The sequence below is a fragment of the Populus euphratica genome, unplaced genomic scaffold (assembly GCF_000495115.2).
Source record: "Populus euphratica unplaced genomic scaffold, PopEup_1.0 scaffold18.1, whole genome shotgun sequence".
Classification (NCBI taxonomy): Eukaryota; Viridiplantae; Streptophyta; class Magnoliopsida; order Malpighiales; family Salicaceae; genus Populus; species Populus euphratica.
Genome location: NW_011499881.1, coordinates 1,017,504 through 1,034,028, shown reverse-complemented (window position 1 = coordinate 1,034,028; position 16,525 = coordinate 1,017,504). Strand labels below are relative to the sequence as shown.

Genomic DNA, 16,525 nt, shown 5'->3' with positions numbered 1-16,525 from the left:
CAGTAAATGTTTACCTGAAAGAGAGTATTGTGAATAAAAAACTAATGAAAAATATTAAATGGAATAGAAAGTGATGATTAAATTACAAATCACACCAACTTAAATTCTTTACTTGATTGCAAAACCGTTAGCACCTTATATATATTACAACATTAAATAAATAACCACTACAGAAATAATTATTTTTTTAGATGATTGGCTAATTAATCTTATCTTATTATCTAAGTATCGACGTCATTTTCACTTGTCAAAACAATTCTCGAAAAACAATTGGAGAACCTATAACATACGAAAAATAATACATGGTCGCGTCCACAGTGGATCGTGCTGACCACTCTATAGAAAAAAGAATTGCGTGCTTAAGACTTTCTCAAATACAAGCGCGTGGGCTTAGTATTTTTCGGTTTTTGTTTTTTTTAAACCCACAGCATAAAGAAGAAATAAGACTATAAAAGTCTTCCTAGTCTCCTTTACTTAATTCTTCAATAATGTGTTTGAAAGAATAATTCATTTGAAAAAATATATAGTCGTGGTTATTTTTTAAAAATTATTTTTGATATTAATATTAAAATAATTTAAAAATATTAAAAAAATATTAATTTCAAAAAATTTCAAAAAATTATTTTTAAATATAAAAATAAAATTGACATGAAAGAACACAATTATTAACTGTTATTAATGACCAGGCTAGTCATCGGTTGAGAAGACATAATGCGTTTCCTTACACTTTTCAAATGGAGTTCCCACCTCAATTTCACAAGGGTGATCTCTAGTCTTTACCACTATTTTTAATATTTTGTTAATGACTAGCTTTGTCTTGAAAATAAATTTTATAGAAAACGAAAAATGACCTTTGGAATTTGCTAGAAATTAAATTCTATAAAAATCTTTTGGTAAGATTTAGCATTATCCATTGAGACATGATTGGTTAGAGAATAATTTGTATATGTCCATAATTATAAAATTTAATGGGAAGATTAATTTAAAGTAAAAATCAACCTGAATCAACTCTAATTAATTTTTTTAAATAATTTTAATTGAATTTGATTTTAGATTAACAAGATTATAGTGCAAAGCTCTAGAAGAATCCAGGTTTTATAATTAGGTAAATTACAAGCCGGGATTAATGGTCAGTTCATGGTTGCCCATGGAATAAGCAAAGACATTAACACCATTCATTGCCAACTAAACCCATCAAAATCAGTTTCAATAAAACATAACAAACCACGAAAATATGCAGCTAGAAAATAACCACATGCATCAATTATGCCACTAAATAATATCGAATTCCTTAAAATGGCATTTCATTAATTATATATTCAAATTGATACAATTGTCTCTTTCGTTATAAAAAAATATAATATTTGAGCTATACGCAAGAATATAATATAATTCTTTTTCTTAAATTTTAATGGTTGACTAATTCCAAACCTAAATGTTTTTCAAAGCATTCTAAGCATTCTAAGCAATCTCGAGAATCTATCTATCCATATATATATATATATATTAAATAATTTTAATTGAATTTGATTTTAGATTAACAAGATTATAGTGCAAAGCTCTAGAAGAATCCAGGTTTTATAATTAGGTAAATTACAAGCCGGGATTAATGGTCAGTTCATGGTTGCCCAGGGAATAAGCAAAGACATTAACACCATTCATTGCCAACTAAACCCATCAAAATCAGTTTCAATAAAACATAACAAACCACGAAAATATGCAGCTAGAAAATAACCACATGCATCAATTATGCCACTAAATAATATCGAATTCCTTAAAATGGCATTTCATTAATTATATATTCAAATTGATACAATTGTCTCTTTCGTTATAAAAAAATATAATATTTGAGCTATACGCAAGAATATAATATAATTCTTTTTCTTAAATTTTAATGGTTGACTAATTCCAAACCTAAATGTTTTTCAAAGCATTCTAAGCATTCTAAGCAATCTCGAGAATCTATCTATCCATATATATATATATATATCAAGGGTGATTATCATACTGAAAACTTGCCTAATAGCCCAATTACATGAAAAGATAGATTAAGTTATTTAACCTAATTCCTATATTGTGTACGCGGAAGAGTCTTCAGTTTGCACGCTGCATTCAAAGGTACATGTGCGTTCCTACACAGCCACTCGAGGGGTTTTTTCTTCTTCTTCCAGTTTCCCATAGAAAAAGACCTTGGGTGAAAGCTAATCCTATTAATTACTTTTGTGTACAAAGACAAATTTTATTATAATATGCTGTCTTTCAACTTCAACATCATAGAAAAAGGGAAGGCGCACCATCGCTTACTGTTTGTTTGAAGGAGAAGCTCTATAGGGGACGGAGAGATGAGATGTTATTATAATATGCTGCCTTTCAACTTCAACATCATAGAAAAAGTGAAAGCGCACCATCGCTTACTGTTTGCGTGAAGGGGAAGCTCTATAGGGGACGGAGAGATGAGAAGAGAGTGCCATCCTTTGTTGAGTGGAGGGAGAACTAGAGAGAGCAAGCACAATCATGGGCTCTCTTCTGCTGAGATGGATTCGCTTGCTAGTCTATGCGAAACCATATTGCCTTCTCTGCCACCACCTGTTACTACTTTCGACGGAAAACAACACCTACCTACCAAGGCCGTGCAGGCCCTATACAGAGCTTCTGCCTCTCAAACGCCAGTGCCTGATGAGGTTTAGAATCGATATATTCTCCCCTTCTTAACTTCTCTTGTCTCACACAATTATAGGTGAACACAAACAAATTAAGGAAACAAACTTGAATCGGTTGTAGTTTCATGAATTTAATAGTTTCTGATCCAGAAAAAGAAATTGTTTGAACTATTCAATTGGCTACAGGAATTTATTGAAATTGGCAGCCTTTTTTCTTGTTTTTTCTTGCCTTGCACAGATTGCAGAGCTTTTAAGGAAGAGGGGTTTGCCAGAAGCCGTGTTCCTGGTGAGATTGGTTCTATGGCTTCTATCTACCAGGCTGGGTACATTTTTGCTTTGCGGGTCTCTTTGTTTTGGGGAGAAATGGCTCTGCATTCAGAATTTTTCAAGCATCTCTTTGGATAAGAGGGAGAAGGTTCTGCAGAAATGGTTCAAACGCAGGTTTTTTACACCTATCAGAATTGCCTTCATTTATGTCAAGGTCTTGTGCGTCTTCGTTTTCTTCTCTCGGGTAATGTTCCCATCACTTTGCAAGATCCTATGCTCCTTGTTCTTTGGTATTTAGTGAAAAATAATTTATCAGGAATATATCTAATAATTTATCCCAGGCATAAAACATAGACGCCCAAGATAATTTCTTAGTTAATAGTAATTAATAATTACCCATTTATACTATTTTGGGAATCACCACAAGCATTGGTCTTCGGTCTCTTATCATTTAGCTATTTTACGTATACATGTACTGGTATAAATGACCAGTTCAAGATCTAATCAAGACTCAAGAGGAGCTAAATCTAGTTGATATACGAAAAATTAACCAGAAAATATATTTAAATTTAAAGTTGAAAAAACAAATCTAAACCGGAATGAGTCTAACGGCAAATTTGGAGAAGATTTATTAATAAAATTTAAATATTTAGAAACAAACACCTTAAAAAATAACTTTTTAGCTTGCGTTATTTGGGTGCTGCTATTTGGATGGTATTAAAAATAACTTTTTAGCTTGCGTTAATTTGAAAAACAAATTTATGTTTTTAAATTGTATTAAAAATAATACAAATATTCTTTTTATTTATTGTTAAATAAATAATATTTTAAAAAAGAACTGATAATATACTGCCAAACACCTCATGAAAAGTGAGCGGTTGGAGTTGCGTATGGCCAAAAGAAATGCCAGCCATTCCACTTGTTTTACAACAACGACAGGCATAAAATGAAAGAGAAACTAATCGTAGGTTGACACATCGGTAACACATCTCTATCCAGGATCGATTCTGTGTGGGATATTCTATTATTAGCAGAGAGAAACAAGTGACTTCTCCTTCTCCTTTTACCTCCACCGACAAAGCATCTTGCTAAATGGAGTTGTTGCCTTCAGTGTAAGGAAAAGGCTTTTGGACTGCACATTGCCATTTTTCTCTCGTTCTTTCAATTCTATGCAATCTTGGATATGATTAAAGGATGTAATGAAGATTTTCTGCTGTGATTTTGTGTAGGCAGTCCTGATAGCAAGAGTCCATTTCTTCACCCTGCTAATTTATGCAGAAATGTATCACGGCTCCGATCCGTTAATTCATCAGTAATAGTCATACTTTGGTTTTTGATCACTCCCTTTCGTATAACAGCTTGAATTGGAACATATATGTCATCCTTAATTCGACCGAGAAACATAACATTGACGTCTTAGCTGCCCCATTTAATTATAGCTTTTATGATTGCTATACAGTACCAACAACAACCCTAACAATATATTCCATAAAAATAAAAACCGACTCATCCAACCAACTCCATCCAAACAATTAATCATGCACTACACTCGTTTCTCACTTGGGTAAATCACAGATGTAAAGGTTACAATGACCCCCTTCTACAGTAGCAGTTATTTCAAGTCTTGAAGATCTCCAACTTCATCTGCTTCTACAGGTTGGTCAAAATGGTGACAACCCAGCATGGGAAGCCATTGAATATTGTGCAGGCACTGATGAAAATCCAAACCAGGTTTCGAAGGAGAGGCCCCTTCAAAAGGGATTGATAGATACGAATCAAGAAACTGACTCCACCCTTCTCCGCTCTCTTACTGAAAAAGGCCTAGAAGTTACGCGAGATCCTCGAAGGAACCTTTGTAAAATCAAATGTGATGTTGTTATTGTTGGCTCCGGTTGTGGTGGAGGAGTTGCCGCGGCTGTTCTTGCAGCTTCTGGGCAAAAGGTCTTTGTTCTCGAGAAAGGGAACTACTTTACTGCTGCGGATTATTCTGGCTTGGAAGGCCCTTCCATAGCTCAACTATACGAATCAGGTGGATTGCTTGCAAGTGCTGATGCAGGGATGATAATTATGGCAGGATCAGCAGTTGGAGGAGGTTCTGTTGTTAATTGGTCAGCATCCATCAAAACACCAAACTCTGTGCTTCAGGAATGGACCAAGAACCAGAAAATTCCACTTTTTGGAAGCCCTGAATATTTTTCTGCCATGGATACTGTTTGTGCGAGAATAGGAGTTACAGAGAATTGTAAAGTGGAAGGATTTCAGAATCAAGTACTTCGAAAAGGGTGTGAGCGCCTTGGTGTTCCCGTCAAAACCGTCCCACGAAATACCTCAGAGAGACATTATTGTGGCTCTTGTGGTTATGGTTGTCGAAAAGGAGAGAAGAAAGGGACTGATCGTACATGGCTGGTCGATGCCGTTGATCACGGGGCAGTGATCTTAACAGGATGCAAAGCAGAGAGATTTCTATTGGAAAAGAACAAGGGCTTAGGTAAACGAAAAAAGAAGTGCTTGGGAGTGATCGCAAAAATTATAAACAGTAACATCATAACAAGATTGCAAATTGAGGCCAAGGTAACAATCTCAGCATGTGGAGCTCTCTTGACACCGCCTTTAATGATCTCTAGTGGGTTGAAGAATCAGAATATAGGTAGGAACCTTCATCTACACCCTGTCCTAATGGCCTGGGGATACTTTCCCGAGTCAAATTCAGAGTTCAAGGGTAAAGTATACGATGGTGGAATAATCACAGCAGTTCATGAAGTGGTAGCAGGAGACTCCAATGTAAGGGCAATTGTAGAAACCCCTGGATTAGGGCCTTCTTCATTTTCTGTATTATGCCCCTGGGTGTCAGGGCATGACATGAAGAACAGAATGATGAAGTATGCAAGAACTGCTCACCTCATAACAATAATAAGAGACAGCGGGTCTGGAAAGGTTACGACGGAGGGAAGGATATCCTATAAATTAGATGCATCGGACAGAGACAATCTCAAGGTAGGGCTGCGGCAGGCATTGAGAATTTTAGTAGCAGCGGGAGCTGTCGAAGTGGGTACACATAGAAGCGATGGGCAGAGGATCAAATGTAGAGGGATCAAAAAAGAGGATCTGGAGGAATTTTTGGACACAGTTTATGCTACCGGGGGGGCACTGTCAATGGAAGAGGACTGGATGTTTTACTCCTCAGCCCATCAAATGGGGAGCTGCAGGATGGGGATTAAAGAAAAAGAAGGTGCTGTTGATGAGAATGGAGAAAGTTGGGAAGCAGAAGGCCTGTTCGTTTGTGACGCTAGTGTTTTGCCAAGTGCTGTGGGTGTTAATCCAATGATCACAATCCAGTCCACTGCTTACTGTCTCTCAAAGAAAATAGCAGAGTCCTTACGCGAAGACTAAAGACCAATCCTCTAGAGCTTACAGAATCCTGTTAATCCTAAACTTGTCCAAGAAAATAATTTGTTTCAGCAGGAATCAAATTATAAGACTTGATTAGTAATGGTCTCAATTGCCAAAAATTTGCAATAACATCGCATTATTAATAATAAAAACACTTTTTCTCTAACCCAAGGCTTTTCTTTTAATATTTTTAATTTTATCAAAAAATCATCTCAATTTAATAGTGTAAACTTAAATTGTTAGGTGAAATTTCAAAATATAATTTATATTATTCTATAACATATTTCTTGAAGTGATAGGCTAGGTTCTAAAATATAATTTATATTATTTTTGACCCAAGGATTTTCTTTTAATGTTTTTAATTTTATAAAATAATCATCTCAATTTAATAGTGTGAACTTAAATTTTTAGATGAAATTTCAAAATATAATTCATATTATTCTATAACATATTTTCTAAAGTGATAGGCTAGGTTTTAAAATATAATTTATATTATTTTCTAATATATTTTTTTAAATGAGTCTTTTAAACTCGAAACTTGTACAGGTTTACATTACTTTGTGTTAAATTTTTATTAAATAAATAGAAATGATGAGATTCAAACTTGTGACCACTTAGTTATTTAGACTTTGATATCATATTTACAAACTATTTCAACTCAATAATTTAAATTATTAAATAAAATTTTAAGATATAATTTATATTATATTTTTTTTTATAAATTTTAACTTTAAAAAATGCCTTTAATTTTTCTGTTTTATAAATTTTGACTTTAAAAAATGCCTTTAATTTTTCTGTCCTCTTGATCTTCAATGTGCTTCAAATTCATTGGGGCTGTCTATCCATTTCATCCAACTCAATGCAACCATTTTATTGAAAGGGCTGTGGGCTGCCTCAAGTTTTTCAAAATTTATACTTCTCAACATATAAGACGAGTCATGGGGATATTTTAGCTGCCAATGGATGTTCTTCAAGTCATCACTACAGGAAATGAAAATTTGTCGAAGACATCCGTTTCGTTCATATCATCAAATCGAAGTCAGAATTCCCGATATTGTACAAGATAATAATTCCAAGTAAACTTGATGCTCGCTTTCTTCATTACACTCAAAGCTTTACAATCACTGAATCAGTTGGATCTGTGAAGAATGACAAGGAGACTCACACATTTTTTATAACATGTGGATCCCATATGGCCCATTTATGTCAGCCTTCTTGGAACTGTACCTGGAATGAACTTGTAAGGAAATTCTATACATTTTGATGGTTGGACATCTCAGCCATCAGAATCACTCTCGCGGAATGGCAAGGGAACTGCTTTCACCGCCCTGAACTTGCCAACATTATTCAGATGCTCATTCTCCAACCTGTTTCAACACATTCTGACGAATGTTAGAAGATAGATATTTTGCCTCTAGAGACCACAAAGCTCTTCGCATAAACTTTTCTAAGTAAAGATTGAAATAAAATGTACCTGTAAAAATTCCAGTGGCCACGTCGAATTACCTCCAAAGAAGCCAATAAAAAATCCAACATACGTGACTCAACCATGTTGAAGCGGAACCCCATGACAGTCTCCACCCAAGCAACTCTAAGAACTATGTTCAAGACCTGCAATTCAATTTCTCAATCTGTTAAGAGCTTCCACATTTAACGCTTGAATGAAATAGGATTTAAATGGAGGGAGAACTCACGATGGACATGTAGTAGACGTTTTTGTTCTTTAGTATCAAATTATCTCTTAGCCATAGATTCTTGGATTTAGAGTTGAGAAGGCCCCAGTCCTTAACAAAATCCCAGTACAATTGATAGACTGTGGCAAACACAGAAGTAACCAGGACTATACCAAACCATAGGTGGTTCTCCTGCCTACCGTAAGTTATCCTCGCACCAGCTGCCACCATGGCAGAAACATACTTCCCCATGTTAGCCAAATGGTTAAGGTCACTTTCATCAAACCATCTTCTTGCACACTTTCGTTGACAAGAAAATGTATTAGTTGGAGATAAAGAATTTGGCTTTGAGTGACTAAAAAATAAATGATCATACATTTTTGAAAGAAAAATGTGTAGTTGTTAAGGGGAATTATACCTGCATAGCACGCCAATAGTAGGGCAAAAATGAGATGACATAAGCAAGCTCCCTATATAGCCTTCCGGATTTGCAGGTTTCATATCTATGTGTCTTGATACTTCCAGCTAGAAAGTAGCAAGTTGTGGATTCCATGTGCCTCAGCAATGGAATCTGTATTAAAATCGAGAGGAAGATTAGGCAAGACACAAGCTAATTGAAATCAAGAGAAAGAATATACAGACGTTCAATGCTTTAAGCAGTAAATTATATGCTAAGAGAAATCACCTGGCTAGTAAGTTGGTCTGCCATGAAAAAGTCGACCATCAAAACCTGCAAATATGTTGTAATCAAGAAAACCAAAAAACAGAATTTTGGGTCATTACACTGAAAAATTCTTATAATGCTCGACAAAATAAACAAGTGTGATATATACCTTGTAAAATGGAGAGCAGAATATGTTTCGTATAATCGAGATGAAGCAATAACGAGTTGGACGATAGAAGATGTCAAAAGGGCAAATGATCACGAAAATAAAAATCTGAAAAATATATGTGAATATCAGCACCAATCTCTAGTTTAATATGAGGTTCAATTGAAGTTCTGATGAGCTTCCAAGGAAAACGACTTCTGCTTGAGCAAATATTCAATGCTGGTTCAGAATAGGAAAACTTGTAACAGCTTGCTACTAACAGGAACCATTAACACTTACTAGGAGGAGAATCCCAGGAATGGCATCGACATGGTTTGGTGAAAAACCGCTAGCCCTTAAGAGAAGATGGATTACCATTGCTGCTACCACGGAGGTCATGAAAGTGGTGCAAATGAGGAAGGCATCTCTGTACTTGAGGGCTGTGCTGGGTTGGAATTGAAAAATAAAATTGTAGTTGATCCTTGTACCCTTCCACATGAAGAGATTGCAGCCGTACATAAACAAGTGTAAACTTAACAAGGCGAAGACACTGCATAACATCACAGTTAGTCCATCAACTGCAGATTCAGATCATATCTTATCCTATCTTGGATAGTATAAACATAAAAACAAGGATATGCTTCGTTGCTTACAATTTGCACTATCCTACTTCTCAAATAAATCCTTCATTTATTGTCAATCCAGTTACAAGGAATTCCATATTAGTCATCTAGTACATTAAGGCATGTATATTAAGTTCTTCCAAACTTTCTTTTTTTTGGTTAAAAAGATTCTTCAAATCACTAGTTAAAAACCATGTAGAATTTATGTGAAGAATTACTAAGTGGATTAAAGATTTGTTCATAATAAGCACCTGAAAACAGGGTAGACAGTTTCCACGTATGATCTTTCAGAATTTGGTTTAAAAATACCAGCCAAGTGTGCCAAGATTGCGTATAAACTGAACAGTGATACAAAACAACCAGTAAGCAATCCTGCAATAAGCAACAACAAAAGAAAAAAACATCAATAAATAATAAAAAAAACATGAATCTTCGTGAAACAGTACTGGCAGCACATGGTTGGTGGGTCCTATTCTAACTACACTAATAAACCTTGAACTAATAGGATTAGCGGCCACTGCCAGGACTATTTCTTCACCATGGGATTTTTGTGAGCGACATATTTTGACCGAAAGGCTGATCTTTATTTGATGAAAAATCATATAAAAAACATTAATTGAATTTTTTTAAAATAAAAAAAATACTTTCTAAAATCCGAGGTTAAGTCTCACCACTCATACTAACCCTTGTGAGCTTTTTTTCCTCTAGTATGTCTACCCTACCAATAAATAAAAATGGATTTGCCTTGTCAATGAACTTAATTAAACGAAGTGATGAGAGTTGGTAAAGATTATTGTCGGTGTGTGTCAGAGAAAGAGAAATTACCAACAAAAAAGGTAACCATGTGAGACTCTTTTTGTTGCTGGGGTCTCAGGAACTTCATCGCCTTTTTCCTGTCATTGTTGGCGAAGTGCTTTGTGAAGATGAACTCCACATCATCCATTAGTCTCACAACCTTATCAGTCAAGTAGTATAACATTGCACATTAATACTTATCAGAAAACCATTAATCCCATTCTACAAATGTGCTTGAGTAAACAAAATGCAAAATACATATTTGTGGAGGGCTAACCAGAAGTCATCATGCATACAAAAAGAACATGGCTGGACCATATCCTTGCCACGTGCATTTTGGTATAGACATTAGGTAGTCGGTGAAGAATAACCGAAGTATGATCATGTGCAGGCGAAGGATGCAATTCTGAGTGCCATATGCACAACAGCAAGGCATCTTTCTACATGAAAAAACTAATGATAATGTCTTGTTACCTTATCAGAGCTAATGAAGTGGGATCTCTTCACTACTTTTAAATAGCTTGCTGATGCTTGTTGATTAGATACCTGTTGATGTGTGAAAAATCCCAGTTTCAGTTGTTTTATGAACAGTACTAACTCATGAAGTTTATGCAGATGACATAGTGAGATAATATGAAATTGCATTCATCACTATTATATGGTTAAGATTATCAGAAGAATGACTTGATATATGATAAATTATATATATTGTTCTTTTTTTCACTACTAGTGATGATGAGTCCAATTATAAAGTATTTATGTAGAAGGAGATATAAGATTCGATCGGGATAGGTAAAAGATGGAGAGCGATTGATGATATTTAGAAGTGAAAAAATAAAAATATATGCTCCAATCCCTTAATTTTATTACATCATCATTAATTAGGTAAGGATATTTGGTGGTCTCACATTCTTCATGTGAGGAACATATATATATATATAAAATCGCTAAAGTCCTCAGTGAATAGCATTAAATTCAAAATGATGTTATTTTAGCTAAATATAAACTTAAAATCTTTAATTAAGCCTATTTCTTTCAAAATATAATGTTTTTGAGAAACTGTTTTATACCCAGTTTTTAGAATATCAACATAATTAATTATCATTTTTTTTTTAATTTTAGTTCATAAAAATTATTTTACGTACTTTAATATCTCATTTCTGTATTTCTTTTCGGTTGCTTTTGATTAATGGAATCTCTCAATCATAAAAAAAGGAAAAATATTGGTTTAACAGAATTTTGAGGTATTAGAGGGCTGGGTTGAAGAAGGCGTGAGCGAAGATAAATTATTTGTAAGCCAACACAGGAAGAGCTGTATCATCTCAATAGGGATTTAATTTGATTGAGATATGGTTTACAAGTGGGGGGCTAACACAATTTGTTGTTTTCCTAAAAAGAAGTTAATTTCTTCTTCTTGTCTCTTTTCGTTTTTAGAATATAGAATGCTCGTCTTTCTTCCACGCATACATGAACATACATACTGAAAAGCTGAGGTAAGACCACCTTACCTTGTCGAATTTCTTCAATATTTTCGTGAAGGCCGCCATATTCAATGAGCTGCCAAGAATAGGTAAGCTTATATATCAAGATATGCAAGGTCATAAAAATATTTATCTTCGTAGCAGTATCTAGCTAAACCCCAACATTTTCCATCCAAAATCAATCCTTACTGTGACGACGTTGAGGTGGCTGTTCAAATGAATGAAGTGGAATGGCAGATCTGTCCGTCGATTTTAGGAATTGGGACTTTGTATAATCAATAGAAAATATTTTATATCCAAATGTCGATGCACGAAGAATATTTTTAGGTGGTGGAAGACATGCAGTCCTCTCTTAAAAGACTGGATATTATGAGACAAAATAATACGATGACGAGGAATTATATTGGAGTGAAAATGAACCTGTAAGTTTCAAGGAGACCAAGGCCTCTATAGAGCTCCACAAATGCAGCTCTAATCATCTTCTCAGCACACTGGATTTTCTTTCTATTAATGAAATCTCCATCACCTAATTCATTTTTAGGGTTATTAACCAAATCTTCCCACAGCATTGATGTTACAGCCGTGATCGTTCTTGTTGGTGCAGCAGCAGGAATGCCAATCCTCAATGCCATCTTAGGTTTCCCTTTCTTTGTTTTTTTTCTTGTGGCCGAATTGATGCCCTCTTTCTCCAGTACTGCTGCGATGATTTCATCAATCTGTGAATCTCCAGAGGTCTCATTTGATCTACTCGCGCTTTCTGCGTAATAACATTAGGGAAACGTTATGTATACAAATTAAAATCATATTAAATCCTTGTTTTATATATGATTGTTCGTGTTGGTGTAGTGATCAACCGTTGCCATGCTTGCATGTAAAACAATATTGGTAATAAAAGTAAATTCATAATTTGCAATTAAGAAACTACAGACGTGCATGCAGAACTAATTCTAGGCCTAATTGCATTTAAATTTTCATCTCTCTCTCTCTCTCTCTCTCTCTCTCTCTCTCTCTCTCTCTCTCTCTCTCTCTCTCTCTCTCTCTCTCTCTCGTATGCCAAAGGCCTACAAGTTAGAGATCCGATTTCACATGTAAATTAAATTAAATGATTGGAGTCAATTTTTAGTTCTTGGTTTAATGGATTACTGGTATCCGTCTCGCTTCTTTCCATTTCTGGAAAGTATCCTGTTGGCCATATAGTTTGTCATCATCATAAATAAACAAGAGAGAGCATTAATTGATTCAACTGTTCACAATCTCCCTTTTAGCCACGTCTATGTATTGCCCACCTACTTGGCTAGCTAACGCACCCAAGTTCCTTGAGTCTCCACGTACTTTCCAACGGTGTGGTCTCAATCTCATTGTATCTACTCCAATCTATTAGTTTTATGTCAAAGAAAAATGACCGTTACCAGAACAAAAGGAGTTCCGAGGTGGTGAGGATGAGCAAGAAAGAGGAAGGACTCCGGCATTCGGCTTACGACGGTGCTCGTTGAGAACCCGTTTGAGGTCCAGCAAAGTCTCTAGCTGCTTGTTAAGTATCTCTCCTCTTTCAAGAAATTCGCTCTCTTTATTCTTGTAAAACTGGTTCACTTTATTTAACTCTCCATCCAGACTCTCAAAAAACACCGCCACCTAAAATATGAAGTGCAGAGATACAAAAACAAAGAAATCATAACCTGTAAAAATGCCTCCTCCCCTCCTAATTTGTATAATTAATCATTCATAATTAATTCTCAAAGATACTAATTTGATTAAAGATTGGCAAACTACATGAGAAAATCCGTGCCAAAAAAGCAAATGACAGAAAATAAACTAAATTAAAGAATATAATGAATTAAAATATATGTACAAACTTAGGAAGCTATATAAAACCTAGTGAGTCAAGTCTGATACAACCTTTTGGGGCCATGCGACCACTTAATATATACCTCATCTTCTTCGGAGAATAATTGAACAAGCTCGGTTTGGTACAGTACTTCTTCATCACCATCCTCCATGCTCTTTCTCCTCGCCTGTAATCAACCACCGAAAAACTGATGCCTTTTCATTTATTATTTTCTTTTGTTTTTAAACTTTCGTTGAGTCCTTGTTCTTCTCTATGTTATTCACAATAAAATCGTGACTACAAGAACCCTACATAACCGTTTCCTTGATTTCGTGAGAGAATTGGAAAAATAACAAAACTGGGTGGTAAAAAAAAAACCCAAAAAGGAACCGCACTTGCTGGATTAATTATGACTCGCTCGAGTGCCATATCCAACAACAGTAAAACCATTACCAATCTTTAGTGGGGGTTTGAGGAAAAGAAGAGCTGCCACTTACGTACGCAGTAGTAAAACCATTACCAATCTTTTGTTGAATAATTTGATGCCACTTTGCTTTGTTAATATTGGTCCAAAAAAGAGAAGAAGAAGAAGAAATAAAAAAACTATTCAGAACACTCCGATCTCTCGGTTTGTGAACTGGAAAAAACCATTAATGGCCGAAACCCCCGCTTCTTATACATTAATGAGCTTACTTCGAAAGACCAATGTAACTACTTAATGAGGTTGAAGATACAAGATTTCACATTAACACGTATAATACACACACCAATATACACGTGATATAAGCGTGTATGTGTGTCTTCTTAAGTTGTCAAATACCTGAATGATTTCGGTTTCGGTATCGGAGTGGAAGAGCTTGCTGCATATTTTTTTGGCGAGGGAGCGAATGGGATCAAAAATGGAAAGACCAAATTCAAGAACTTGTTCGGGTTGTTTGGATTTACGGAAAGACCAAATTCATGGTCAAGAACTTGTTCGGGTTGTTTGGATTTTTGTGATAGTTTGATCTTCTTTATCTGCTTCTTGAGTTGCCAGTAGTTTACAAAGGCTTCCTTCCATTCTGGGATTAGTTGAGCTTCAAGCTCTTTCGAGAACTTCACCATTTTCTTCTCTTTGAATGGAAAGGAAGTCGAGAGAGAGAGAGAGATAGGGAGAAGGAAGACGGAGGGAGGAGAAGAGAACCTTTGAGGGTGCTGGAGGGATTAGGGAGATTTGTGTGTGCGTGTGCATATATATACATATAGTAAGAGGAAATTACAGAAACGTCGGGGGAGATGAAGTGAGATTGTTTTTTTTAGTTAGAGGTGAAACTTGAAAAATAAAAAAGGTAAAATATGTTTTCGGTGTATGTAAGGGTAAAGATCCTCTTCCATTGGGTGTCGACACGTTGAGAACTCATATTAGGTTAATCAATATGACTACCATGATATTAATTTTCCTGGACATATCAACGAAGGAATTGAACCCTAATCTTGCGTCCTCCTTATAAAAAAAGACATTTATTATACTTTTGTTCTGTTTACTAACGAGTTCAAACTCTTTATGTTATTGTTTTAGTTACGTAAAGAACCAGTCTAATTATCTGTTTGGTATAGCGTTTTAATAGAAATTTTTAAAATTATTGTTTTAATATTTTTAAATCATTTTAATACGTTAATATTAAAAATAAAATTTCAAAAATCAAAAATAATATTTTAATATATTTTTAAATTAAAAAATAATTATCATCACAGTAAAAAAAACCCCTTTAAATCTTGAATTATATATATATATGTCTGACTCAAATGCCCATTAATGGCCCTGCGAAGTGGAATCATTGTGCTCTTCCTTTCATTTGCATAAATCAATTTTGGCCTTTCGTTTTAAAAATTAATTTCCTTCATTTTCCACTGTCGCTTTTCTATCGTCATTCCTGTGATCTCTTTTGAGCTCTTTTTCATAAGGCTCTTTCTTTTCTGGCCCTCGTCGTTAATCTCTATATAATTACCAGGTATATGCTTCCTAATTTTTATTTTGATCTTCACTTCTAATTAAGTGATCGAAAGACTAGATCAGCTGACCCTATACTCTTCCGTCTTGAATCTTCTGCACTATCTGGTCTGTAGGAGGATAGTTCAGATCTTTCGTTCGTCTAACAATGGAAATCGACTCGGTTAGATTGATTAAGTTTCAAACTCCTAATAGAACACTCAGTTTCGAACATTAAGTTTCAACCAGTGGCTCTTCGGCGCGTTTAAAACACGCGGATTGATTCTCTGCCAGAATATACTCTCAGTTTGCCAACTAAGAATTGAGGGGCTCCATGAGATCCGATGAGCACTGTTGAGAAGTTGTTCTATACAGTACAAGGGACAAATACACTGGTTCTAGTGGATTTGCTGAGTAAAAAAAGTAAACTGCGGTGCCATATTTGCCGGTAGTTTCTCCCTTTGAGTGTTCATGACGGTGGAACATTGTCCCTTTTGCGTTCCCCCACCGAAACAAGTCCCCACATTTTATTAGATCAGTGGACTGCATATGGGAGGCCCTTTTCGGTGAAGAAAACATATTCAAGGGTCTTTAGCCTTAAAAGATTGCCCATAATTCGGGGCATGCAGCCCAAAAATAAAATTCCTGGGATACTACTGTTACATAACCTTTTAAGGGCTGTATGTGACGGTTGGCTCAGAAATTGGACGGCACGTTAGGTCAAACCTGAGAGGATGTCCTAGAATCTATGAGACATTTTGGTTAACCGTCTCTTAGTACAATGTCTATTTGACTCTTGGGGTCCTGAGAAATTTAGCATGGAATGACGGTTAGGGTAACATATATCCATCTCGTAATAGTTACGAGGCGTATGTCTGAAATAACAGCTTTATAAATAGTTATTGCAATGACACTCACCTTTCAAGAGACTCATAAATATCATTATTTCTCGTCTTCTCTAAGGAATTTAATTGTCTATGAGAGCTTGGTTTTACTGATGGTCGTGGCAATAAGAAATTGTTTGTTGCTGAGG

The 16,525-nt window shown here is 35.2% G+C and overlaps 2 protein-coding genes across 4 annotated transcripts; one reads left to right on the top strand and one right to left on the bottom strand.

Moving 5' to 3' along the window:
- The first annotated feature begins 2,234 nt into the window (after positions 1–2,234).
- Positions 2,235–6,483, top strand: LOC105129427 (long-chain-alcohol oxidase FAO1-like). Its single transcript, XM_011031487.1, has 4 exons — positions 2,235–2,342; positions 2,454–2,681; positions 2,899–3,171; positions 4,584–6,483. The coding sequence occupies exons 2-4, from the start codon at positions 2,454–2,456 to the stop codon at positions 6,315–6,317; spliced, it is 2,235 nt and encodes a 744-aa protein (XP_011029789.1). The 5' UTR covers positions 2,235–2,342; the 3' UTR covers positions 6,318–6,483.
- A 640-nt stretch (positions 6,484–7,123) lies between these two features.
- Positions 7,124–14,639, bottom strand: LOC105129426 (phosphate transporter PHO1-like). 3 transcript variants are annotated; one of them, XM_011031484.1, is made up of 16 exons: positions 14,477–14,639; positions 14,344–14,444; positions 13,627–13,710; positions 13,108–13,330; positions 12,119–12,455; positions 11,726–11,774; positions 10,692–10,763; positions 10,248–10,377; positions 9,674–9,794; positions 9,100–9,349; positions 8,824–8,928; positions 8,676–8,720; positions 8,409–8,561; positions 8,012–8,290; positions 7,792–7,928; positions 7,124–7,684 (listed from the first exon to the last, which is right to left on the bottom strand). In XM_011031484.1, the coding sequence occupies exons 1-16, from the start codon at positions 14,625–14,627 to the stop codon at positions 7,594–7,596; spliced, it is 2,328 nt and encodes a 775-aa protein (XP_011029786.1). In that variant the 5' UTR covers positions 14,628–14,639; the 3' UTR covers positions 7,124–7,593. The 3 variants fall into 3 exon arrangements, with proteins under 3 accessions (XP_011029786.1, XP_011029784.1, XP_011029785.1); XM_011031482.1 differs by lacking the exon at positions 14,477–14,639 and having other exon boundaries at positions 13,627–13,707; positions 14,341–14,371; XM_011031483.1 differs by lacking the exon at positions 14,477–14,639 and having other exon boundaries at positions 7,645–7,699; positions 13,627–13,707; positions 14,341–14,371.
- Between the last annotated feature and the right edge of the window lie 1,886 nt (positions 14,640–16,525).

Excerpts from the sequence above, each read along its gene's own strand:
- LOC105129426 (XM_011031484.1), bottom strand. The coding sequence starts at position 14,627 with ATGGTGAAGTTCTCGAAAGAGCTTGAAGCTCAACTAATCCCAGAATGG. Across the intron at positions 13,711-14,343 it reads CCGAAACCGAAATCATTCAG|GCGAGGAGAAAGAGCATGGA; the intron begins GTATTTGACAAC and ends GGTTGATTACAG. Across the intron at positions 9,795-10,247 it reads CATGGTTACCTTTTTTGTTG|GATTGCTTACTGGTTGTTTT; the intron begins GTAATTTCTCTT and ends TGCTTATTGCAG.
- LOC105129427 (XM_011031487.1), top strand. The coding sequence starts at position 2,454 with ATGAGAAGAGAGTGCCATCCTTTGTTGAGTGGAGGGAGAACTAGAGAG. Across the intron at positions 2,682-2,898 it reads AAACGCCAGTGCCTGATGAG|ATTGCAGAGCTTTTAAGGAA; the intron begins GTTTAGAATCGA and ends TGCCTTGCACAG. Across the intron at positions 3,172-4,583 it reads TCTTCGTTTTCTTCTCTCGG|GTTGGTCAAAATGGTGACAA; the intron begins GTAATGTTCCCA and ends CTGCTTCTACAG.